The sequence below is a fragment of the Larus michahellis genome, chromosome 14 (assembly GCF_964199755.1).
Source record: "Larus michahellis chromosome 14, bLarMic1.1, whole genome shotgun sequence".
Lineage (NCBI taxonomy): Eukaryota > Metazoa > Chordata > Aves > Charadriiformes > Laridae > Larus > Larus michahellis.
The window spans coordinates 7,986,970-8,011,189 of record NC_133909.1 but is presented as its reverse complement, the minus strand read 5'-3'; the positions used below and the strand labels follow the sequence as shown (position 1 = coordinate 8,011,189).

Below are 24,220 nucleotides of genomic sequence, written 5' to 3'. Positions count from 1 at the left end.
CAGGACAAGAGCGAATGGCCTCAAGCTGCACCAGGGGAGGTTTAGATGGATATTCGGAAAAATTTCTTCACCAAAAGGGTTGTCAAGCGTTGGAACAGGCTGCCCAGGGAAGTGGTTGAATCACCATCCCTGGAGGTATTTTAAAAGACGTGCAGACGTGGTGCTGAGGGACATGGTGCTGGGTCAGTGGTGGGACTTGGTGATCTAAAAGGTCCGTTCCAACCAAAACAATTCTATGAGGGGCCCGACGGGCGAGGAGGCAGCACCACGGGGAGATAACACCACAGAGGAACACCCTGCACTGAGACACCCGGGCGCACGGTGCAGTGGCAGGAGCCATGGCAGGGAGGTTTGCTCATGGCCGGCAGCAGAGGACACGGGCCTGGGTGGCAGCTCGAGGGTTGTCACGGTCCCCCCTGTTCCCTGGCAGGGTCAGAGGCACCGGGACCATCCCTGACAGGCAGTTACCGACCTCCCGAGGGCCTCCAGCCATGGGTGTTCCCTTATTAATTCTCCCTGTATATTGGGGGAAAAAAGTCCCTCAGATCTAACCTAAATCTTACTGTTTGATCTTGCAACCAGTTTCTCCTCATTTTGTTGGTTTCCTTTTTTTTTTTTTCCTTTCTAGATGTGACTTCGTACGTCATCTTTACGGAACTTCACATAGCAATTTTCAACTATTTCACAATTTCTCAAAATCATTTTGATCATCCTAAGTGCATGAAATCACTTGAATTAAATTATTAATTAAATCGTGTCTTCTCAAAGACCTTGAAGGGCTGATCCTGTAAAACCCATGGCAAGACCCGCAGCCGCTGCGCTCAGAACCAGGGAGGGCTTCATGCGGCCGCCAGCGACCCCTGCGGAGTTTCCCTTTGGAGCTGTGTCCATAACGCCGCCATTGCCCACTGCCAGGCACCACGGCCTTCTTTCAAGCTTTGCAATTTTAGGATGATTTAATGACCCACTGGAACGCTTGGAAGAGTGTAATTGAAATCAACGCAACATAAGTGATACGAATTTTCAGTCTCAGTATCCCACAGTCTGGGTTTTGGGGGTGGGATGGGATGGGGGGGAGGGGGGTGTTTCCTCTGGAAAACGGGGACAGAACTGGTCCGTGTTCCCGCTCCTTAACGTTGCTCCAGTTGCAGCAAGAAGGCAAACGGGTACCCTGGGGCCAAACCAGTGCAGATCCCCCCAGCGTGCCGGCACGGGCACGTGGAGCAGGCTAGAATAAAAACGTCTAGGAGTTTTAAATTATTAGTTTGACTTTTTACAGTTGTGAAATTTCCACCGGCTCTTCTCTCTCCCCTAACTTGGTTTAGGACAAACCCACGACAACCAAACTCAGCTTTTCAAAGGGAACAATGCAAATTACAGGAGTAATCTTTCCAGCTGATTTGCGGGCAGATGTCGATTTTTTAATTTTTTTTTTTTTATTATCATTTTTTTCAGGGATTAATTGATTTCACCGAGAACGCTCAAAGATGATGAGAACCCCCTCGACAGGACCACCGGAGGTGCAGGAGCAGCCGCCCGGGCGGCAGACGTGGTGCGTTGTGCCGTTACCTGTCTGTCGGACCGCCCCGGTGCCTCCGGGAGCCCCCGGTACCCGCCGGTTCCCGCTGAGCGCCCGGGCGGACCCGCCGCCCGCCAGCCGGAACCCGATGCCCGGGCCCGGGTTGTCCCCTGTAATAGAGTCCCCCGGCGGAGCGCGGCCCGGAGCCCTGCGGGGGTGACACCGGGCGCCCCGCTCTCCCCGCCGGTCCTTCTCCGGGGTGTCCGCGGGCCATGAGGGCTCGCCCCGGGCTGGAGGCGGCCGGGGGCGGTGGCGGCGGCGAGATGTCGGCTGCGGGCGGCGAGCGGGAGCGGCAGGAGCGGCTGCGGGAGGCGGCGGCGCTGGGGGACGCGGAGGAGGTGCGGCGGCTGGTGGAGCTGGGGGTCAGCCTCAACTCCCAGAACGAAGTCAACGGCTGGTAAGGCTCCCTCCCGGCCGGCCGGGGCCACCGGGGATCCCTCCTCAGGTGGGGCAGAGCTGGCGCTGCCGCGGGTCCGCTCTTCCGCGTGAAAGACCAATCAGTGTGACTTTAAAATGAAATGAAAAGCTCGATCTGCTGTCAAGTACTCCTCTGTGTAGATCATGCAATCACGGAATAGTTTGGGTTGGAAGGGACCTTAAAGATAATCCAGTGCCACCCCCTGCCCTGGGCAGGGACACCTCCCACCAGCCCAGGTTGCTCCAAGCCCCGTCCAGCCTGGCCTTGAACCCCTCCAGGGATGGGATACACACATGGACAGATGGATATCTCTATTCTAAAGAGGAGAAAACGGTGATGCAGCTGATAACCACTGTTGCAAAAAAGGCTTCCCACCTCCTGCTTGGGCCCTGTGCTGTTTGCAGCTTCTGCAGGTCACTATGTTGTTACTTTATGTTGCCTTTTTTTTTTTTTTTTTTTTTTCCGGAGGGGCGTGCTGGCAGCCTGAGACAGCACGGGCAGTCAAAACGCGAACCTCGGCTTGCCCGCACGTGTTCATGTCTAACCAGAAATGTTTTTTATTAACTCCTAAATCAGGTTTGAAAATGACTTTCCCATTCAAGCAGGGAACGTGCAGGCTGTTTCAGGGATATAAATAAACACTTTGGTTTTTATGTTTCATTCAGATACCACCTGACGACACTAAACCTGAAACTTTTCTGTAATAGACACTTGTACAAGGGGGACTCTCTGCATGAACACACACAAAAAAGGTTACTTGAAACAGGATTTACAGGGAATGCTCAGGCATTCCCTAAGTTCAGTTGAGCCTGTACTTACTGTGCTGTATTGTGCTTGAAGTTGTAATTAAAAACAGAAGAATAAAATTAGGAAAAGAGCTAGACTTTTAAAGCTAAAAGCTCAATCAGCAGTTTTGAGAAGCGTGGGACACTTGCATCTTGAGGTTCAAATTGTGGTGACTAAAATTAGAACTTGTAAAAATTGAAGATAACTGATTCATAGGAGGTTGGATTATTTTAGTGCTTTTCATCAAAATGAGGTTGTATCTAAAACTGGAACTGATGAAAGAAAATGTCATAAAATATAATTTTTAAAAATAACGATCTGGTCATTTTTAACAGTGGCAATAAATGGATCTTTGCTGTTATTTAAGTTTGCGTGTAGAATTTGAATTTCTCCAATGAGTTTCTCAGCGTCTCTGATGCTAGAGGTGCTGAGTACTTGCATTTTGATGCGTGTCAGGTCCGTGGGTAGGTGGCACCTCTCCCGTGAGACCAAGGGGAAGGGTCAGGATGGATCCCAAAATGAGGCCGATGCTTTTGAGGCTTACGGACCTTCTCTTCGAACCAAACCTGCAGGGTTTGTACTCAAAGCAAACACGGCCACACTGTCTGCGCTTTTTCCCACCGCTTTGGTCCAAACTAATTTTTGACTTGGCAGTGCGGTACTTCTGATCTCGTGCAGGCCATTCACACTCATTTCACAAGGAGATATTTGTGAAAATTCCAGAAAATGCCGCACAGAAAAACTTAGGAAACCTGGTCTGAGTTTCATGGAGCTTGTCTCAGATTCTGTGAGATCTTTGGTGTTAAAAATTCAGGAATACTTTCTGCTGACAAAATTATTCTCTCCCATTTAAAAATGACACTTTCTAGCTGAAATGCACAGCGCAACCTTGGAGAGACAATACAGGGTTTTACAATATTGCCAGCAAAAAGCCAAAGTGGAAAAAACTTTTTGGAGCTGGACTTTCAACTGAAACTTTATTCCCTTGTAAGTTTATTATTTATCTCTGCTTTAGCTTATTTAATTCTGTATAAATAAATAAACAAACTTGGAAAAGGGTTAGGTGTGTTTATTTTTCTGAAGAGTTTCCTTCAGCTGGAGCTAGAAAATTAAAATATAAAAGCTAGAGAAAGATCAAACGTCACTAGAACCTGGGATAGGGGAGAATGGTAAGACTGTATAGTGAATTATAATGTGTGAGTCTAAGTCCCTAATATTGAGCACTAAATAAGCTCGGTAGCTTTTAGGATGTTTCTTTACTATGTCTCTCTCTAGGTCAGCAACTGCAAAGAATAATTTAAAAATATAGAAAAGTGATTAGTTCTGCGCATCAGTTACAGATCGCAGAAAACTAGCTGCCTGCAGATCAAAGCCTGGGAACTGCTGGTGCAGCGAATAGCAACTGGGCGAAGAACTGTGCTTAGAAACTATGCTTACAATATTTTAAACATTATTACTTTCCAGAAAGTGCAAGTCATTGTGCTGACACCATTAATTAAAGAGTAAAAATAGCATCCTAGGGAAGCATCCCTATTAGCTGAGACACACACACACACGCACAAGTATTTTAAGTACAACTTACTCTTTCAAAGATTAAAATAGCATTCACAAGCCTTCTTTTTATATTTCTTTTTCCAGAAAAGTTAGTAGCCTAATAAATGATAAATTGAAAAGATCTTGAACTTTAAAAGTACTCCTATGGTAAGGCGGTATCAAGAGCACTAGAGCAAGGGAAAACTACATCAGCAGGTGTCACTGCAGGCTCCAGAACCAGTGTCAGTTACCGAGGAAGATTGCAATTAAAACCTGTTTTATGTTAAGACATGCATGAGGTCTTGTTCTTCTCACAGGCAGCAAGAATGAGGGGAAATCGATCTGCCGTAATTCAGGATTTCAAACCATGTTGGCATTTTCCATGTGCAGGACCTGTTTGCACTGGGCGTGTAAACGGAACCATGCTCCAGTGGTGGCTTACCTGCTGCACGCCGGCGCCGACAAGGAGATCCTCACCAAGAAAGGAGAGAGGCCGGCCCAGTTAACGTCAAAGAGGGAGATAAGGAAGATGTTGGGAGGTAAACCTATTGGCTATGCGATATTTGTCATCTGTAGTAAAAGGCAGTTTATGTTTCAACTTGTATTCCAGTCTTTATTTTGTATGTGAAGATCCTGCATTCGGGTTTCAGTAATAACTGTGATTTGATTTCTAGAGCGTTCGCTGGGTAAGAAATCAAAGTTTAAGAAAAGAGGGTTACCAACAAATCCCATATCCAGCCAGCCAAACTTTTTTTCTAAACACTGAGAAATTAGAAAAACTAGTTTGAAAAATGCCGTGACTAAACCAGTGACAGATGCAGCTTCCTGTTTTCAAGAGGACAACAGGAGAGAATCTCTCAAATTTGTATGAAGCCTTTATATGAGCATTTTCCCGATGTTCTGTGGAGCTTAGACACTGTGCTGAATAAATGGAAAATTAGCAGCCCAGAGAAACAGCTCATTAAAGGACATTGGTAGAGCATTTTTATCGTGTTTTGTAACTGCTGGAGCAGAGCAGGCTTTGCTGCTAGAGGTGATAAGTAATTTGAAATGCGGTCGATTAACAACCTCTCCCTCCCCTTTGTATTCCCTTGTCTGTTTTTGTTTTCATTATTGTCTCCCAGCTGCTGAATTGGTAATGTTTCAGCTCCCCCAGTACTGCATGTTCTTTTCTCTTTATCCCCTGCCTTAATATCGAACAACGTATTACCCTTTGTTTTTCACTGCCTTATACATTATGAAGACGACAGCATTATACCACCAGAGACCATGTTACAGCGTGCCGGCTACGGATTAAAACAAAACAAACCAAAAAACAAGAGCATTGCGGCGTTTAGAAGGAAATGGCACTCTCAGAATTACTGGAATCGGCCTCTGCTTTGGTGTTTACTGTATTGCAACACCTGAGCACAGTTCAGTTTACTGTAGAAAAAAGGTGTAGCGCTTCTTGATTCATTTTTTATCTTGTGGTGCTTCTAACACTCCACTCCCTCCCTATTAAAAAAAAGAAAAAAGGGGGAAAAAAGAAGCCCCCCCAGTGCAATAGCAATACTTTTTTCCCCTCAAATCAGTCTTGGACAATGTTGTTTTCTTTGGTTTTACAGTGGAAGATGATGAACTCTCAGACTTAACGAAAGATTCAGATCTGCCCATCATCCCTAATTACCTGGCTAACCCACCTTTCCCGTACGTCTATAACACCATGAGCAGCAGTATTCCAGATCCCTCTGTGAACGGGAGTCTCTCACACTCGGAACCGCAAGGTACCGACTCTTCTTCCTTACCGGACGCGGAGGCTCGCCCACGTGCAGCGTTACAGCGCGGGACGGCTGCTCCCGAGGCGGCTGGGAAGGGTGACGTGCCATCGCTGCCACCAGGCGTGACGCCTGTCCTTCAGAGAGGTCCCCTTTACCAGGGAGCCGTGTCGTGGAGCAGGGGTCCCCCTTCGCCGGCTGGATCGAATCAGCCTGTACCTCCGCAAGAGAATGGCTCCTGCGCGGGGCCCGTGCCAGCATTTCAGCCCGTTTTCTTCACAGGAGCTTTCCCACTTAATATGCAAGGTAACGGTGAAAGTCTCTTCTCGCTTTGTCTTAGAACTACTGTCATCGTGGACAGTGAAAACAGACTGATGGGGGTTACGTGCGTTCACAGCGCTGCGAGGGATTTTCAGGTTCCCATGCTTAGGCATTCAGGAGACATTTGAAAGGGATTAAAGAGGCAGATCTCCTGCTTCTGCTGGAACTGTTATTAAAATATTGATGAAAACATTTGCTATTTGTCTCAAGTGCTATAAAAGCATACACACCCCAGGGTAATCGAATTCTCTAAATAGCACACTCCAAGCCTCAAATAAAGAGAGTGTGTGCAGCCAGTGAGCTCAGGAGAACCTCGCACGGCTCAGCCTGCAGGCCTGCGTCTGGAGCTGAACTATTACATGATCCGCTCTTTCTGCAGGGAAATGGTGCCTGCCCAAAGAGGGAAATCTGGGCTTTCAGTTCAGAATTTCAGTCTTGAAATAACAGGTGTTCTCATGCCGTGAATTAGCAATGAGAAGTTAACTGATGCCCAAAAGAATCAAAAACCAATAAAAGCAATCTTGGATTGCTCAGGAAATCGATAACCGGTGTAACCTGCTTTTAAGATAGCTTAAATCCAGTTAAGATGAGCATTCATGCAAAGGGTCATACATGCATACACACACACACTGTATTGGATTTGTAATGATTTTGTCATAGAGGCTGACGAAAGCAAATCTAATGAAAATTGTGGTCACACAAGTCCAGTTGTTTGCTTTCTCAGCATTCTTCTGTTGTTACAAATGATACAAACAAGGTCAATAGAACATAGAAATATTTGGAAGTTAGTATAGAGACATGTTTTCCGATTCCTTTATACATCTGCCTATTAATGTACCTTTTTGTTTCTAATAGAACTGGTGCTTAAAGTTAGAATACAAAACCCTAATCTTAGAGAAAATGACTTCATTGAAATTGAACTGGACAGACAAGAACTGACCTATAAGGAACTGCTCCGAGTGAGTTGCCGTGAGCTGGGTGTTAACCCTGAGCACGTACAGAAGATCAGAAAATTACCAAATACAATGTTAAGAAAGGTAAGAACTCTAAATTTTGAAATGCAGTAAGATTTTTAGGTTACCGTTAAAAAGGAATAATTTGTTGGTCACCTGCATAGGCCCATGTTGCAAAATAAACCCAACCAAAACAAAAAAACCTCCCTTCAACTTCCAGCACTCAGCAGTTGTTTGTTGTCTTTTTTAGTAAAAAGGTTCTCAAGTTTCTTGATCGTTTCCTTTCATAAATATTTGGTGTTGAACGCAATCAACATCTGGATTTCTCTGCTACATGCTTATATTCAGTGCAACACCACACCACTGTGACCTGGGTTTCGAAGGCCTGCAGTGCTCAGCGGCGCTTTGCCAGTTCAGTAAGGGCTGTACGCGGTCCCTTCCAAACACAGAAAGGTGTTTCAGAACGATTGTGAGTGTGGGTCTCCGAATCTCACTGTCTTTTCACTTTGGTGACATTTGCCTGTGCCGCAAAGAGGAAAGGGACCTGCTGACCTCTTTTACTGATTCATCGCTGACCTTTCTGTCGCTCTCAAACCCCTCTAGAGCATTGTTGGCGTCAGTCATGGAGCTAATCTGATTAGTACTAGATTAATAGATTTCACTGTACTGCATCTTCCCTGACTATAAGATGACTTATTCGTGGTTAGTCAGGAAGTGGGGGGAAAAAACCCAACAAAGCGTAACCAACTCTGTCACTTGCCAGCTTAGGTTGCTGTTGAAAGGACCGGTTTTATTTCCAGCTCTAATTACTTCAGGCTCTCTGGGTAGGACTGCGGGGCACTTACTGTTCCTTGAGGTGGTACAAAGCTAATTCTCTTTAATGCTGTGTGGCGGCAGAGTGCTGCTGCCGAGGGGCCCCGGGCGCGAGCCCGTACCGGGGGAAGGTGACTCCCACTGCTCTCTGCAGACCCTGCCGAGGCCACTCCGCCGTGGGGCCGCTCCAGCGGAACCTGCACACGGGACCCTCTTGGGCAGATGCAAGAATCGATTCACGAGCTTCTACGAATTACCCAGGGGGGAAAACAAAAAGAGGAGTTGGGGGTGGCATGCAGTGGATCTTGACAAGTGTAATTCCACTAATCGCTTTCGCTCACCACCAGTGTTGCATTCCTTCTAAAAATAGACTTCAGCGAGTAGCTGAATAGGATCCCAGAATAAATATAATATGCAACAGGATGTCTGCTTTCCAGTTTACTGTAAAGAATTGTTGTATTTATAGACAAATACATACCTTGTGTTAGCATGAGCCTATTATTTTAAACTTGCCTCTGCGAAAGTGAACAGACGGTTTATCACCTAACAACTTATTGTGTTTCTTTCAAGGACAAAGATGTCGCGAGGCTACAGGATTTCCAAGAACTGGAGCTTGTTCTAACAGTAAGCGAGAAAAACTTACTTTTCAGAGTCCCAACACTTTCTGATCGGAGTGGTTATAACAAGAAGGCATCAGAACTTACATATTAATTGTTGAAAGAATAAAACAAAATATTTGTATCGCTCATTTTAAAATTACGTTTGAAATGCAGTACTGTAAGGGCTAATGATGTAAAAAAAAAATAATCTATTTTGTTAACCTTGAAATAAACTAAAGTTGTTATGCAGAGTTACAGCCTCTAGTTAATCCAAGAGTAATGAGTCTGATGTGAAAGTAGCGTAATGCAAAGGAATTATTGGTAGAAGTATCTGTTAATGAAACACTTTTCCTTACAAAAAGATAATCTTGAAATACTGCAGAGTTAGCAGCTCTCAGGGAAAGTCTTACCTTAAACTGTTCTAATAAATTGTTTTGCTATAAAATAGCAGAGGTACTCAAGCTAAAGAACCTGCCATGAAACCCATTTAATATTTGTACTGAGTCCATTACCATTAACCTTCACTTTTTAGATCGTGTATTTTCAGTCATATCTTATTTAGAAGGAAAAAAACCAGAAGGGTTAAAATTTGTGGAAGAAGCACAAAACTATGTCTAGTTTGAATACTGTCAAGTGACTTACTACCTGTGATTTCTTAATCCCTGTTTACACTTTTCCCTATTTCTCAGGTTGAAAATAAAAAGTGATAGTAATTATCCAAATCATAAGTATGCTTTCAGCCAAAATCCCTTTTATTGTTGTCTGTCAATATATAGTATTGACATATGCAATTTAAAATACTATTTTTGTTACTGTATCGACAACAGTTCTCCAATGCTGCTTTAATTTCCCCTTTTAAAAGCACAAAAACTGTAATTTTGTAATTTTATTTTCCTTTTACTTCTACATTCCTGAGAAAAATCGCCTCTTGAACCTTTAAAGTTGCCTGTGTAAAAAGAAACTAGTGAAAAGCCCAGGCTCTTCTGGGCCGATATTAAATCTTTATGTTCCTATGCAATGTATTTTATTTTTTTTTCCCCCGATGACTTGTGATTACCCATGTTGTTTACTGAAAAAAAAAATAATCGTTCTTCCTGTTACTTAAAAGTCAGAATTAGATTACTTTGCTATGAAATTGTGGAATAAATAAAGTGAAAAGTATTTAAGAGCCGGATTTTATCTGATTTTTTAGGATTTTAGTATTTACTCATTCATTTGCATTTGAGGCCGAGTTCTATTCTGGTAGCCCAACTGTAGAAGTGCGTGCTATGAATTAGATGAAGAAACTAAAGTACGAGATGTAACAGGCAAACAGAACATACCAAACGGGACCGAATTTCCCTCTGTTTCTTCGTCTTCCCCCCAGTTTCTTTGGAAGCTAGAGCAGCCAGAGGGTTGGAGCGCCTTCTTGTCTAAGGCTTCCCGCCCCCAGTTAGCTGTGCAGGGCGCGCGGCCCCGTAGACGGGCTCCATAGCAGCAGCGCTGAGCAGGGAGCACCCAAACTAGCTGGGGACAACGCTGAGGCGAGGACATGGTGAGCTCTTGCCGCTCCAGATGCCTTCCCCTGCACGGCATTGGGGCTCCACCGCAGCCCCGTGGCCTTTCTTGGAGGCTGCGGCGGGTAGCGAAGTTCACGCTTCCCCTGCAGTCAGAGCAGTCGCCTGTACTACAGCTCGTACAACGGGAACTGGTCCCAAATTTACGCCTGCTCTCTCTCTCTCATCCAGTGACTAGTGCTTTGAGCAAAGGGAAGCAGCTTCAGCAGGAGTGACTGAGCACACAAGAGGGAGCCCTCTCCCACTCTGCCTTGTACTCGGATGTCCAGTGTTCACCTGGAGGCGCAGATCCATGCAAACACCCAAATTTCCTGTGTGCCCATTAACAACACTGCAGCTCAGTCTCCTACGGCTAGTAGTAGAGCATTTTTGTCACAACAAAATACCCTCTTCTGAAAAGCGCTGGAGGTCAAACATGGTCTGCGTCATTGGCAACACCTATTTTTATACCAAATTGCTGGTGGTGTATTAACTTCTGTATAAAGGACTAACAAACCTGTTCCTCATCTCGCGCTCCCTGGCACACGGAGAGGTGGGGTTTAGGATGGGCTGTCTCACCGCCAGCACAATCCCTGCGGGGACCGGGATTACCCACTCAGACCTGCGGGAGGAAAGCTCCGCTGTCGGGCTGACGACTTCGTTACACCGATTACCTTGCACAGATGCTGGTCGCTGCCTGCATTCCGAGGAGTATTTTTATACCTTGTGCAGTTTATACACAGAAGATACTGTTAACACAGCTAACAATCTGATCAGTGTATAATCATGACATTACTGCGTATGATAAGTAATTCATTACTTTGCGCCCTGCTATATGAAATGTTAATGTCAAATGAATGCTCAGCTGCAGATTCTCGTTTCTATTTAAGAAGTATCATTTGTAAGAATTAATAAATGATTATTTTTGTCTTCACAAAGTTTTTCTGAACTTTACTCATAGAAAAACATAGGAACGTTTTCTGGCCGGTTAGATTTCCGGAGCGCTTGGTGGAGGAAGTGAACAACTAAAGCAAAAGACGTTCTATCAGATTCTAGCAGCAAATATTGTTTACACACGCTCCTCCCTTTATCTGAGCAGGCTTAGTTATCAATAATGAGGTAGATACTTATTTCTGCAAAACAAATCACACACTATTTATTTGAAGTGTTGAACATGATAAATTATATACACATCTGGTCAGCATGTGCGTTCAGCTTAAGTGGAGACTTACTCACGGTGACTTCATACCTAAGAGAGAGACGGCAAAATTCTACTACTTCTGTGCCAATCCTGTCCCTGCAGGCTTATGTGGAGTCTGCTAAACTGATAGAAATGGTGTAGTTAATGATTTATATTAAGCCATCTGTAGGTTTAGTTTATTCTTATGCTGAAGAGGAATTTTATAGTGCCAAAGTTGCCCTGGGCAGGGAGACCAGCGGAGCCGGGATGGCTCCCAGCCCTGGAGCCGTGGCATTCAGCTGCCTTGCCCTGTCCTGGGGGAAACACTGAAAGGAGCAGGTCGGCACCACTTGGAGATTACACTTTATTTCACTATTTTTCAGCTGAGTCACTGCTTAACTGGGCCTGTCTTTCCACTTCAAACCCAATGAATCCTTATGCAGAAAACACACAAAACAGGTGTATGTTGTACCATTAATATAATTTACTAATTATAAACCTGAATACAGTACTTATTGCCCTGCGATACATACGTTTTTTCTTGGCAGGATGTTTGTCATTCTTTGGGAAAAAAAAGGCATATAATAAAATACTTTATGTGTATAGAAAATATTTAAAAATATAAAATTCACTTTCTGGTCCTTATAATTGTAAAATACTTTGTTCACATATCACAAATTTAGTCTACTACAAAAACTGTTCTGTAAATTACAGTACATTCACAAGTCACTTTTGTGGCAAGTCAGTAATATTAAAAAAAAAAAAAACAAACCAAACCCCCCCAAGGGGGTCATCTTCTCATGCTAGTCCAGCATCTTTGGCCATACTGTAGAAAATACCCTTTGATGCTATAAGGCTTGCAGGTGTATCGAATTCAGCTATGGTTCCGTTGTCTAGAACAAGAACCCTGCGCAAAACAAAAGGTGGTGGCGGGAGGGAAGATACGTCAGAGAATTCCTCGCAAGAAACGCGATACCCCTTTTTAATCACAAAGCAAAACTGCTCTAATCTTTGCCTTGCCTTTGTTTCGCTCAATTATTTTCACACATTGAAACACAACAGATGATAAACATTCTCCCTGAGTTTGATTTTAAAAGGTACAGGACAGTCACTATCTCCCAGGGGTAATAAGGGGAAAATAAAACACAGCAAAAACCCCCCTGTGTGTCATACTGGTAGTTCTGTATCGAAAATATAGTACCGGAAAGCCAAGGAGATAAAAGCTTAGTAATAGTAATTCAGTAATATATTTTAGTAAATAGTAATATAATTTAAAGTAATTAATACGGCATGATGTTAATGAAAAAGTTGCAGCAGCTGCTAGTTAAGAAAGGCTGCATAAGCCTGCGGACAGTGCTGTTAATGCAGCTGGGCAGCGTCCCCGCGCAGCTCTGGTTAGCGAGCACAGAACCTGTTTCTGACGCCAACAGAAGCAAAGTCGAGTCTGGATATTCAAGGATTATATGGCTTAAACATCATTGCTTACATACTACCTGACGAGAGCATCAGCGTGTCTGTCTAGAGACAAAGCAGACCCTTATCAGGGCTCTCCACATCCCCGGTAAACCAGGGAGCACCCCCTGCCACGCACCATTAAGAGTTTTTTACCTTGTGTAATCCATAATTGTGTTCAGCCTGTGCGCTATTGTCAGCACCGTGCAGTCTTCAAACTGGGTCCTAATCGTCATCTGGATAAGATCATCCGTCTCGAGATCGATCGCTGCCGTTGCTTCGTCGAGGATCAAGATCCGTGTCTTGCGAAGCAGCGCTCTCGCCAGGCAGACGAGCTGTCTTTGGCCCACGCTGCGAACAGAGACGGGGCGTTCACAAACGAGGCCCCGCTGCCCTCAGCTCTCCACCGCTCAGAATCCCTCGCGCTACAGTGGGTTACTCACCCGGTACGGTTACCGAGCAAAATATATAGTATTTAGCAAGCAGCCTGGTCTGCCAGCCGCGGCGCTAACACACATTGCGGCGTTACCCAGCTAGTTGTAGCGTGTGTGTTCACTTACTGCCCCAACCCAGTACTGACCAAGCCACCAAATGCCACCTTTCTATCGCTGTGACAAAAGCCAGGGAAACGCATGATTACAATGCTGCTGCCCGAGCTTTCAAACACACACACAGTTGTAACAACACTGAGCATATGCAAACTTCAAAAAAAAAAAAAAAAAAAAAAAAAAAAAAAGTGTTGTGAGTCTGTAAGTCCTTTCTACCATCAAAAAACCCCCCGCTATCCAGGCAGCCCACGCTTCCTCCCGTGCTACAAACGCCCCCAGACACAGCCTCTGAGCGTCCCTGCGGGATGAGGACAGAGCTGAACATCATCCCATGCATCATCTGGTTACACCAGTCTCAGGGGCCAGCGCAGCGTACCAAAGCATGGCATTTTATCATCCCCATTTGTGTCTTATGAGTCTTCCAAATAATAAAGGAAAACAAACACTGCTAAAGTGGTTTTTTTTTAGGCAGAGGACTCTTATTGGGCGCAGCAATTATATGTGCTACAATGGCATTTCCCTTCCTACCCACCCATGTTTAAGGGACTGCCTATTCCTAACACCCTGTCATCCTGAGACTTCTTTCTTTACTGGTAAGACAGGATTTTGGTTTGGGAGAAATCCCTCCCAGCAGCAAAGGATCATCAGATCATTCATGGCAGAGGCAGAAGAGCAGGCAAACAGTTTGAGCCTTAGTGGTTTTCTTGAAACAGGAATAGGCGCTAAATCATTTCAGACTCAACAGACTACAGCGTAAACCTGTGCGGAGGTGTTACTCGCTGTTAGGGCTGAATGAAAGCTCGGGGTTTGTTTCTAGTCCAAGCATTCCTTACCTCAGATTTTCTCCACCTTCTGAGCATTCATAGTCCAACATGGATGGCTGACTGCTGACAAACCTCTTCAAATGAGACAGTTCAAGAGCCTTCCATATTTCTTCATCTGAATACTTATTAAATGGATCCAGGTTCATCCTCAGTGTTCCAGAAAAGAGAACAGGATCCTGGATATAAAACCAACTTTCATTAGACAAGTGCTTTAGCTGTTTTAAGTACAGATATTACAAACTACTGCTTTGAAGTCTCCATTGCATTGCAGGTAGGCCACCTCCCAATCCCGTCCGCTCTGGAAATACATTATGTTATACACACTTAAAACTCAAGTTCCAACTGTAAAGATGGTTTATCCTAAATCCTGTTTATCAGGCGGCAGGACAGGACCACTTAAAGTATAAATCATTTGGTTTCCTGAAACAATTTTCTGAGTGTAACAAAGCATTTTCCTCTGTGGATAAACCATTATTTATGGTTTGCTAAGCTGTTAGAGATCCTTCCTTTATTGTGATACGCAGGAACAGTACCTGAGGAATAATTGTTAGCCTCGATCGAAGGTCATGGAGACCAATCTCTGAAATTTTCACACCGTCGATTTTAATTTCCCCTTTTACAGCTTCCAGGATCCTAAAGAGACAGAGCGTCATGGAGGACTTCCCTGCTCCGGTTCTGCCAACAATTCCAATCTACAACAAATTACAGGTTTAACAACAAAGCATATAGTTAAAACCAAAACAAAACCCAACAAAAAAAAAAACAACCCAAAGCTCCAAGATTCCTCCAAGAGGTTTGACCCAAGATCTGAATCTCGGAAAGAACGTAACCATCCTTCCCTAGAAACCTGTGTCATACATCGTAATGTACATATTGCCAGTCCCATAATTTGAATGATATTGCATATAAAGATGTACCTAGGCCTAGAGCCATCCTACGTAACTTTGGGTGATTGGCCAAAGTACCCTTGTTAGGAGTCCAATCACTCAAGGACAAGAAATAAAGGCTTTTCAGAGGGCAATTCAGACTTCACGTTAAGCACGTGTATCTCCATTCCAGAAGGCGGCCGTTGTTCTGTCAGCTTAGCGTAAGGGTAACTCTCTTCTCTTTTAATAACAGCCTGTTAAGTGGAGGACTTTCGCATGCTAATTTTTCTGTCACCAGCACGCAAACCCCAGAACTTTCTACTGAAGCATGAAGAAACGAATCTCCCAGAACGAAGACAATTTCCTGATTAAGGAAACAAGGAATGTCATTTCCTTCCATGCCAAAAATTTCACAGGAAAGCCAGAGAGCAGAAAAAGCTGCAATTCCTTCTCCCATCTGCACTGCTTCAGAAAAGCGTTCTTGTCGCTGAATTTTTGCCACTTGCGATGGTGCCTCCTACATGGCGTACAGCAACCTGTTGCCAGCCTAACTTGGGAAGTCCAGAAAGTCCCATGCAAGTGGTCCTACTGCTTCCAGCCTGGAGGATGCTGGCACACTGACAGCATGGTTGTCACTGCCGGCTCCTGCAACGCCAGCTTGAGTCGGTCTCCACCACTGGGGCAAGTGTGCTTGTAGACCCTGTCCTCTACTCCATGGTTTTCACTGGAGGCCCGGAGCAATGTTCTAGCAAAGAGATGCAGCTGGGAACTCACCTTTTCTCCACCGTGGATGTGGAGGTTTAGACCCTTCAGCACTAGATCCAAGCCCTTCCTGTACCTCACGCAATAATTCACAAACTCCAGCTCCCCTTTGGATGGCCAATCTTCCGGGGGACTCTTGCCTTCAATGATCCAGGGAGCCTAACGAAAACAGAAGTCAGAAATGCCTCATGTAGGTTTAAGAAAAAACAATTCGAACTCAAATACAAACATTAACATTTGGGGGTTACTAGAAATATATCTGATAAATCAAATCTCCGATAACAAATAAGTATATAATAATGGGGGGAAAACATGGGTTCTTAAGTATCCACCCATTTTGGCCTTTGTTGTGAAATTTACAGGAAAAGAAGTCTGAGCATATAGGGCCAAATCCTCAATGGATATACATTTACATTTTTTCCACTAACTTTAATAGAACATTGCCTGTTTCACGCCAGCTCAAGCTCTGGCTTGTAACATGTATCACACATCTTGTCTAGCTTCCTTTTAGCTTCCAGATTAAATACTTGATCTCCGGAACCATACACTGCAGCTATCCTCAGATCCTCCATTTCCTAATTCTTAGTCTCCCATCACGTACACAGGGCTAACAAAACCCAGTGTGTCCACAGAGCAGCAGATTTCCCAGCATAGCTCCATCTGCCACCTTGAAAAGTCTTTGGCAACAAAGGTAGATGATTGGATGATCTTCCTGGATTAGGCAGTACAGTGTTCCTAGAGATGTTCTTCTCTCATGGGAGACAAGGACTGATTAAGCTGATTAAATAGAAATACCATTGAAAACATGTGCATAGCCTGATAATTGCACTGCAGCTGTGCTCTCTAGCAGGATCACAGCACCATCCATGCAGGTACGACTGTGCATCAACCACTTCAAGCCCAATGGGAGCAGTATTCTGATGGTGAAACTCATCTCTGTTGTGCTATAGCCACTCACAGTAGCAGAAAATGAAATGCTAAGCACAGGCTGCATGACGGCAGTAATAATTTGGAGCTGTGATAGTACAAATTACAGTTCAGAGCGTGACATTTGTTCAGGTTAAATGATAACGCTCTCAGAGCAGGATCTGTCTCTCAAGAGTCTAAAGAAAGACCATGTAAATGTGTGCATTAAAATTTCGCCACGCTTGTTGGTGAGCATGCTTGACGCTTGGTAGCTGACCTCTGTTTCAGTTTCTGAATACTCCTTTATCCTTTCAACAGCCACAATGTTAGTTTCAAGCTCAGAAGTCATTCGGACCATCCAATTCAGAGACAAGGTCACCTTGCAGAAGACAAGGAACAAAACATCACCCACAGAGGAACAACAGATTTAATAATAATAACAACAAAAAAACCAGACACCGCTATTAAGACGTGGCTTCACATCAATATTACAAATAATTACCTTGCATTGACATTTACTGGGAGAAGAAGTCTACAGACAATCAGGTGCTCACGTGAAGAAACATATGCCTCCTACAGTGATTTAACAAATGGCCTCTCAAAAAAGTTCGTTGGAGGTCATTCCCCCAGTCATCGTCCTCTCTGGAAAATTGCTAACAGCAATCCTGCACACTTACGGTATCTAAAAAGCTTCTGACAAGAATGAGGCCATTAAATCTGCTAAACTGTCCACAGCTTGGGTGAGTACAGTTTATCTTGCCTATTTATGAATCCTACTGATCTGCCTGTGATTACCTCCACACATCGGTGTGCTACGTAGCAAGCACGATGCAGGAGATGTTAAGCCCATGCTGCTCAAGTGACCTGCTCTTGGTGGGTGTGCTTGACGCTTCCTGAGCTTCCTGCATGCTGCCACTGGGGATATCGGGGTGCGGCACAACCTCAATGCTCCCCAACTGCCCTGGAGTCCTACTGCATGTGAGTTTGCTGATGGTCTGTCAGCATTCAGTATAAATCTCTACACGTTTCTACATGTCCCAACAACTAATTTTTATCATTTCCTTATTAACTTCAGATTTAACAAGCACCTAAAATTATTGCTAACACATGCAATACACATCTGTGCCAATCCATCAATGAACAGAAAGCTATAATACATACCTGTAACGCGTAAGACACTGAAAGTCCTACCAAGCCAGCATTCAAGCTGTTTTTACTAATCACGGCAAAGAGGGCAGCAAAAAGGACGATACAGTTCCCCACAAATTCAACTCGAACGCCCAGCCACCTGGTAAAAGGCAGACATAAGCAGAGGGGTAAAGGGGTGCTTGGATCAGTTATGCAAACACAGGATTATCTAAGTGGAAACAAGAGTTATATGCCTTTTTACCTGTTTGATACTATGCCAGGATAGTAACTCTTCTGATTTTCATCCATCTTCAGATCACTGATGTCTACGAAGGACTTCACTCTTCTATAGGCTCTGATGACACTGGCCCCTGACACTGTTTCCGAGAAGTGTGAGTAAATGGGAGATCTGCTCACAGACTCCAGACGCTTCAGCTGGCGGGAGGTAGCTACGTAGAACCGCTGCCATTTTTTGGAGAAAATTGAAGGCTACATGAAGTACTTTATCTTTTAACTAACAGTGAAGAATTTTTTAGGTTAAGGATTTAAAAGAGATGGCTACTGATGCACTTCAACCCTCCAAAATATTCTCAATTATTAAGAAGAATTTCAAGAAAGTTATCTTTGCTTCATTCCACAACAGAGTATTGGGTAACTGCAATTTCTATAGACTGTAAGTTGAATTTATCTATGTGCCTTTAAATTTAGTTGACATAGCCTAACAAAATTCATTTGTTGGAGCCTCATTTTCCAAGAAAATGAAACATGAATTTGCTCCTCCGTTATCAGGTCTCTATTTATGGTCTATAAAATAAGCTTCATTTTTGCTCAGAAGTCAATAAAATTGATGCTTTCTAGTTTCAATATTTTAACTCCTCGCCACCTTAAAAACTTGTCAATATGTCAGATATATACACACTCCGATATATTGAAGTGCACTGCAGTGCTCTCTCTAGCAGAAAGCTTATTTGTTATTACTTAAAAGCAAAAAAAGGTTATGCCTGTTTATTTCATGACCGCATCTCACAGCCCATTTATTTTTCTGAGAGAAGTAAATAATGTTTTGTTTACATAAACATGTAGTTACTTCAGACATTTCATTTTTCCCCTCAAATTCATGTTGTTTTTCCTAAAAAGAAACACGAACAATGGAATAAGAGTCATTGCAATGGTAGTCAGATATTTTTCCAGTTACCTGAACAAAGAAGTAGAGAATTGCAAGTGGAACTATAACCACAGCGAAGAGAGGAGTACTTGCTATAATTACAATCATTGTGGATAAAGAGGTGAAGAACGTCCCGAGGAACATCAGGATGGTCGGTGGGATTACTTCATCGATCACATAGATGTCCTTCGAAAAGCGGTTGATGATTCGGCCGGTCGGGGTGGTGTCGTAGAAGGACTGCGGGGTGTGAAATTTGTTCTCCAGCAAAGCAGCATGGAGCGTCCGGGCCGCATTAATACCTCCCATGGCCAGGGTAAAGGAGGAGATGAGAACAATGAGGCCTAAGAGGTGAAGAGGAGACATGTCAGCCAGTGAAATGATGTTCCTGATTCACAGCTCTCTGACTCTCAGCAGCTGCTGTTGTGCTAGAAGCTTTTTCTCCTTTACCGTATTCCCTGTGCATTCTTCTCTTATCATGCACATTAGCACTACAGCATTGCGGCCACCGCTGCCTAAAGCACAGGAACAAGTCCTGCAGGATTTCACCATGCTGTCCACAGCAGAGAGATGCACAACCATCCTCCCTCTGCTTTCCACAAGCCTCCATGAAGTCCTAATGCTACAACTTCGTCCCAGCCCTTCAGTCTCTCTGCACCTAAGTTTTCACGTTTTCTCTTCAACTTACCTCTCTCAAGTTTCCGTGTCACCTGTTCGACCCCCTCCAAGGGCTTCACAAAAAAAAATGTAAAAGTGTTGCGCTGAGCTCAGACTTTGTAGCTCCAGGTTACGTTACTTCCCGTGCTAAGGATAGGATTTGGGGGGTGCTGTGGCTTTCACACCTAATTCCTCTTTACTAAACATTGAGCCATCATGATTTCATCTGGTCTCACCTTGCAAGAGGCCCAAGGCAGCATAGACTCCGATGCGCATGGCTGTGTTGTGCTGAGTCCCATTTATCACCGGCTCGTTGGTCCAGTCACTGAGCCACACGTTGGCCCCAATGGCAGCAGCATTTTGACAGCAATATAGGAAACATATCACTAAAGAAATGACAGGGCCGACAGCCTTCACGTATTGCCAGAACACTGTTAGCTTTACCTGCAAAATCACACACCAGAGCTGGTTTGCACAACTTACACATTCAGTTTACACAGATTAAGAGAAAAAAAATTCTTCGTCAGAGGAACTGCTGAGTTCAACACCGCCCAAACTCCAACACAGCACAGAGAACAGCTCATCTGCCTGAGCTCCACGTCAGGGCGATGACTTTCAAAATAAGTCAGAAACTTCTCTGAAATATTCTTTTCCTCCATTTTGAGGAACTGTATTTTATTAGTTTTGTGGGTTTTTAGCTTTTAAGATTATGCCAGAGGGAAGGAAGAAAAAAAAAAAAAAAAGGAAAGAGGCTGATCAAATAGCAGCAGAGGATGGGTAACAAGAACAGGAGCCAAGTTTTTTGGGCAAAAGAAGCAACTTGGCAGGCGTATCGATCTCAGGACTACTTTAAATGGCCTATTTAAGGAAAAGTGCTGAATATGTCCCCATTCAGGTGTCTTTACAGCAGCTTAAATGAGGTACCAAATGCTGGTGCACCCCAATAGGAAAATAAAGAGAAGATGCTTGTGGCAAAAAGTAAAGATGCTTTCTCTAAGGTAGTGCAAAAAGGCAGAGAAGCAAAAAGAGACAGACACTCAGGACAAAACTCGGTCTCTAAAAAAGCATAAGAAGGAATAATTAAACGAACAAGTGTTGTTGATTAGGCACTTTGAAAGCTAAAATAATCCACAGAAACAGCTAAGGTCCTGTGCCAAGGACCACATACATCAGACTAAACAGCACACACTGAGCCTTCTGAAGTGGAGGGAAGGGGCTTTCTTTAACAAAACCTCCCGGCTCCTATTCCATCCACTGCTCCTTTCTGTCCCTCTCGTTTACTTTTGTATTCCCACCTTCTCTTTTCCCCTGTTCCCCTTCTCTTTTTCCCCGTTCCCCTTTCACTCCCTGGCCCTGCTCGGGAAGGCTACAGCCCCTTTTGCACCTATAAGCATAAAATGCTCTCGAAGACGGGGAGGCAGGTATCATTCATGCAGAGCAGATCCCCTGGCACACAGCCGGCAGCTGGCGCGTGTAACCCACCGCTGCGGGTCATCAAACACCCACTGCTGCAGCTGGACTCAACAGCAGCCAAAGACTTTAAAAACCAACAGTGTCGAAAGCTCTGCAACGCAAAGGCGGTGCTGATGGAGCGCAGTGCTATGCAGTATCAGGTGACTGTGGCAGGAGCTGGAAGGGATTTTTCATCTTTTTTCTTTTCTTTTTTTCCCTAAGTACGTAGCCCTTGCCAGGTGCAGAAACCTCTGCCAAAATCCCAAGTTTGAATGATCAACGGCCACCAGATTAATGCCCAAAGCCTGCAGTTGCAATTTATACAACACATTTAACAGAACTGGATCAAATGTAAAAATAAACATGATTTTTTCAAACACTAAAAAAAAAAAGAAACATAGGAAAAGGGAGATAGGTATCAAACCATACCGTTCCCGTTTCAGTGGTTTCAGCCTGAATAAGTTTCTCGTTAGGATTTTTTCTTGGCAGAGGAGGCTCTGCTGGCTTCTTTTCACAGACTCTTCGTTTCGTTGACATTTTGTTGGGACATTCTCCTCCCTCAGAAGATATTACACTAAGTTGCCTAGTCAAAACAAAAGAATCATTAGGAGAAAAAGGGCATATTGTGGCAGTGCTAAGGCAAGGCTGGGATGCAGGAGATTGGATTTATTCCCAGCTCTTCTGCTGAGTTCCCATGCCAGCCTGACTCACAGCTACGGGTGCTTGTACCAACCCTCTGAATGCTCAGTGACGCCAGAAATGCAGTACCTAACACAGGCTGTGGCAGGGCCTGGGCTCTTTGGTAAAGGCCTTTAGAGGCTTCATCGCAAGACAGATATTTCAAAGCTAATCCCAGAGCCTCTCTGTTTTCACGTCAACAGTAGCTGGACAGCTGGACATGTGGGTATGGTTATGAAAACTTCTAAAGATTTCCACAATTCCCAATTGAAAAGCACAATGTGAAGGGTTTATGTTATGTGGGTAAATACACACAGTGGTGTTAGCTGAGAACCAGAGAGCTGCTTTAAGAAATTGGTTCAGTTCATATTAAAAAAGGGATTGCAGGAATAGATGTTTGATCATCTTTGCATGTTCCTTCACGTTTATTTTCGAAAGGACACTAAACCAACTTATGTATAAGAGGAAACTATGGAAACTAAAGTCCGGACTGAGAGGTAGTACGTGACCAACCTCTTTCAGATGCGTTTCACCCCAGACACAGACTATAAAGACGAGAGGACCTCATGTTTACCTAAGAAACTGTTTGCGGACCTCATTTGTAACTGGTTCATTATCTGCCAGATCAGTGTGGATGCTGAGGGTGTCTTCAGCGAGCAGCACTTCTTCCTCCTCCAGCACTGCAAGACAAGATCACATCTCAGATTTTCTGCTGAATAAAGCATAAAGCACAGAAAAAGGTGGCTATACAAAGCAAGAATCATGAACAACACCACAGCAGGAAAATCATAGTGCATAAACTTCGCCCTAGTTTTGCTCGCATCCCTTCCGTGAATCACTTTTCCTAACTAAACTGCAAAGATCTTGTGAGGCGCGTTGGCTGCCAAATGCATTTACATCACATTCCTTTAGCGCATCAGAATTGTTAAGCAATAGTGTTATAGTCAGTAAATTCGTTTATAGGACATGCTCTAGGCACGATCTTGGGATGGGGGAGCTGTGTCAGGAACTACTGGAAGCCTCTGCTGCTGCTAGAAGATGTCACGCGTGTTCCTCTCTGCCTGTCTGGAGAGCAGCAGTGCTGCAATCAAAGAGCGTGGGAACACTGTCACACAGAGGAAACGTTTACCGAAATGCTTTAATCTTGTATCATTTTATCAGAACCAAACCAAAAGTAACCCAGGATTAAAATGTCATTGAACTTTGCTATTGAAAAAAACAACAACGTATAAACAGAGGAAACAATACCAGACTCTGGGTAGCCCTATGATAGCAAGCAAGTTGGTTCTCGGCTGCTCCATTTTCCTGCTGACCTTGACCTTGCTAATCCTAAAATAAATTCCCAACTTTAAAATGATTTCTAACACAAGAACTGCTTTTTTTCTCTAGGACAAACCACATGAAATTTTGCAAGAAATTTGTGAAAACATTTATCAATAATACAGACCTGGCCATAGAAAATATTTTTCATGGTAGTGCAGAAACGCAAATGCCAGGCGGTCATGAAGAAGCGGGGGACATTTTATACAGAGAAAATACCTGTAATCTAGTTGACAGAAAAAGACATGTTTTAAGAAAAAGCAATACTGTACTTGTTGGTTCGTCCTCTTCGATATCTTCATCAAGTGCATAATTTCGCAGGAATTCTGCAAAGGCCTGGTTTTGTTTCAGAAGGTCTTGGTAAGATCCCATTTCTGAGATTTTGCCATCTACCAGGACAACGATATGGTCTACCTGAGGCAGGAAGCTGATGCCATGGGTCACCAGAATGCGGGTCTGGAGAGGGAAAAGGAGAAAAAAACCCACACCTCAGTTGTCACTGTGGGGACTAACACTACTCAGCAAGCCAAATACTGCCATATTTTTGGGACAGTGAGTGAGTTCTCGCGCCAAGGTGAAATGCCAGGGTAAATACACTGTCCCTGTTAGCCAAATTAGCTTAGAAATACGTGCATGCTTCCCACTGCGTACTGATACAACCACAGAAGGAAGTAAACCAACTGAATTATCAGTCCCACTTTCCCTTGTGCTGATTTTCTTTGCAGCCCTTCTCTTTTGAGCTCTGAGAGAGTCTGAGGAGATCATAAGAGGAGTAGAGGGGCAAGGAAAGAGACTGCAATTTGGTTGCATACTGCCAAAGACCTCAGTAACTGTAAAGTGAGTAAGCTCTTACAACGTCCTCACTACGCTGCCTCCGAGTAACAACAAGCAATACTAAGCTGACAACCTTTACAAGTTTCTGCAAATGCCTTGTTTTTGGAGATCTCATAGTAGGGATTTTAAAAGACAGACCAAGTTTTTGCCTCTACATGTT

General features: G+C 44.1%; 2 protein-coding genes across 5 annotated transcripts in view; one reads left to right on the top strand and one right to left on the bottom strand.

The window, feature by feature from the left end:
• The first annotated feature begins 41 nt into the window (after positions 1 to 41).
• Positions 42 to 11,224, top strand: ANKRD40 (ankyrin repeat domain 40). Of its 4 annotated transcripts, XM_074607811.1 has the most exons (7): positions 42 to 135; positions 629 to 986; positions 1,456 to 1,976; positions 4,707 to 4,855; positions 5,921 to 6,376; positions 7,247 to 7,428; positions 8,728 to 9,922. In XM_074607811.1, exons 3-7 carry the CDS (start codon positions 1,792 to 1,794, stop codon positions 8,866 to 8,868), a joined length of 1,113 nt encoding a protein of 370 aa, XP_074463912.1. In that variant the 5' UTR covers positions 42 to 135; positions 629 to 986; positions 1,456 to 1,791; the 3' UTR covers positions 8,869 to 9,922. The 4 variants fall into 4 exon arrangements, with proteins under 4 accessions (XP_074463912.1, XP_074463911.1, XP_074463913.1 ...); XM_074607810.1 differs by lacking the exon at positions 42 to 135 and having other exon boundaries at positions 254 to 986; XM_074607812.1 differs by lacking the exons at positions 42 to 135; positions 629 to 986 and adding an exon at positions 10,484 to 11,224 and having other exon boundaries at positions 1,064 to 1,976; positions 8,728 to 8,781.
• A 200-nt stretch (positions 11,225 to 11,424) lies between these two features.
• ABCC3 (ATP binding cassette subfamily C member 3) overlaps positions 11,425 to 24,220 on the bottom strand; it is a 50,447-nt gene continuing 37,651 nt past the window's right edge. Inside the window, exons 19-31 of the mRNA XM_074607684.1 lie at positions 23,499 to 23,682; positions 22,481 to 22,586; positions 21,658 to 21,811; positions 20,013 to 20,220; positions 19,153 to 19,463; positions 18,220 to 18,419; positions 17,991 to 18,117; positions 17,107 to 17,208; positions 15,936 to 16,082; positions 14,829 to 14,987; positions 14,305 to 14,471; positions 13,080 to 13,274; positions 11,425 to 12,378 (exon numbers count right to left, since the gene is read on the bottom strand). Coding sequence (XP_074463785.1) covers positions 12,270 to 12,378; positions 13,080 to 13,274; positions 14,305 to 14,471; positions 14,829 to 14,987; positions 15,936 to 16,082; positions 17,107 to 17,208; positions 17,991 to 18,117; positions 18,220 to 18,419; positions 19,153 to 19,463; positions 20,013 to 20,220; positions 21,658 to 21,811; positions 22,481 to 22,586; positions 23,499 to 23,682 — 2,169 coding nt within the window. The 3' untranslated portion in view covers positions 11,425 to 12,269. The remainder of the gene's footprint in view (positions 12,379 to 13,079; positions 13,275 to 14,304; positions 14,472 to 14,828; positions 14,988 to 15,935; positions 16,083 to 17,106; positions 17,209 to 17,990; positions 18,118 to 18,219; positions 18,420 to 19,152; positions 19,464 to 20,012; positions 20,221 to 21,657; positions 21,812 to 22,480; positions 22,587 to 23,498; positions 23,683 to 24,220) is intronic.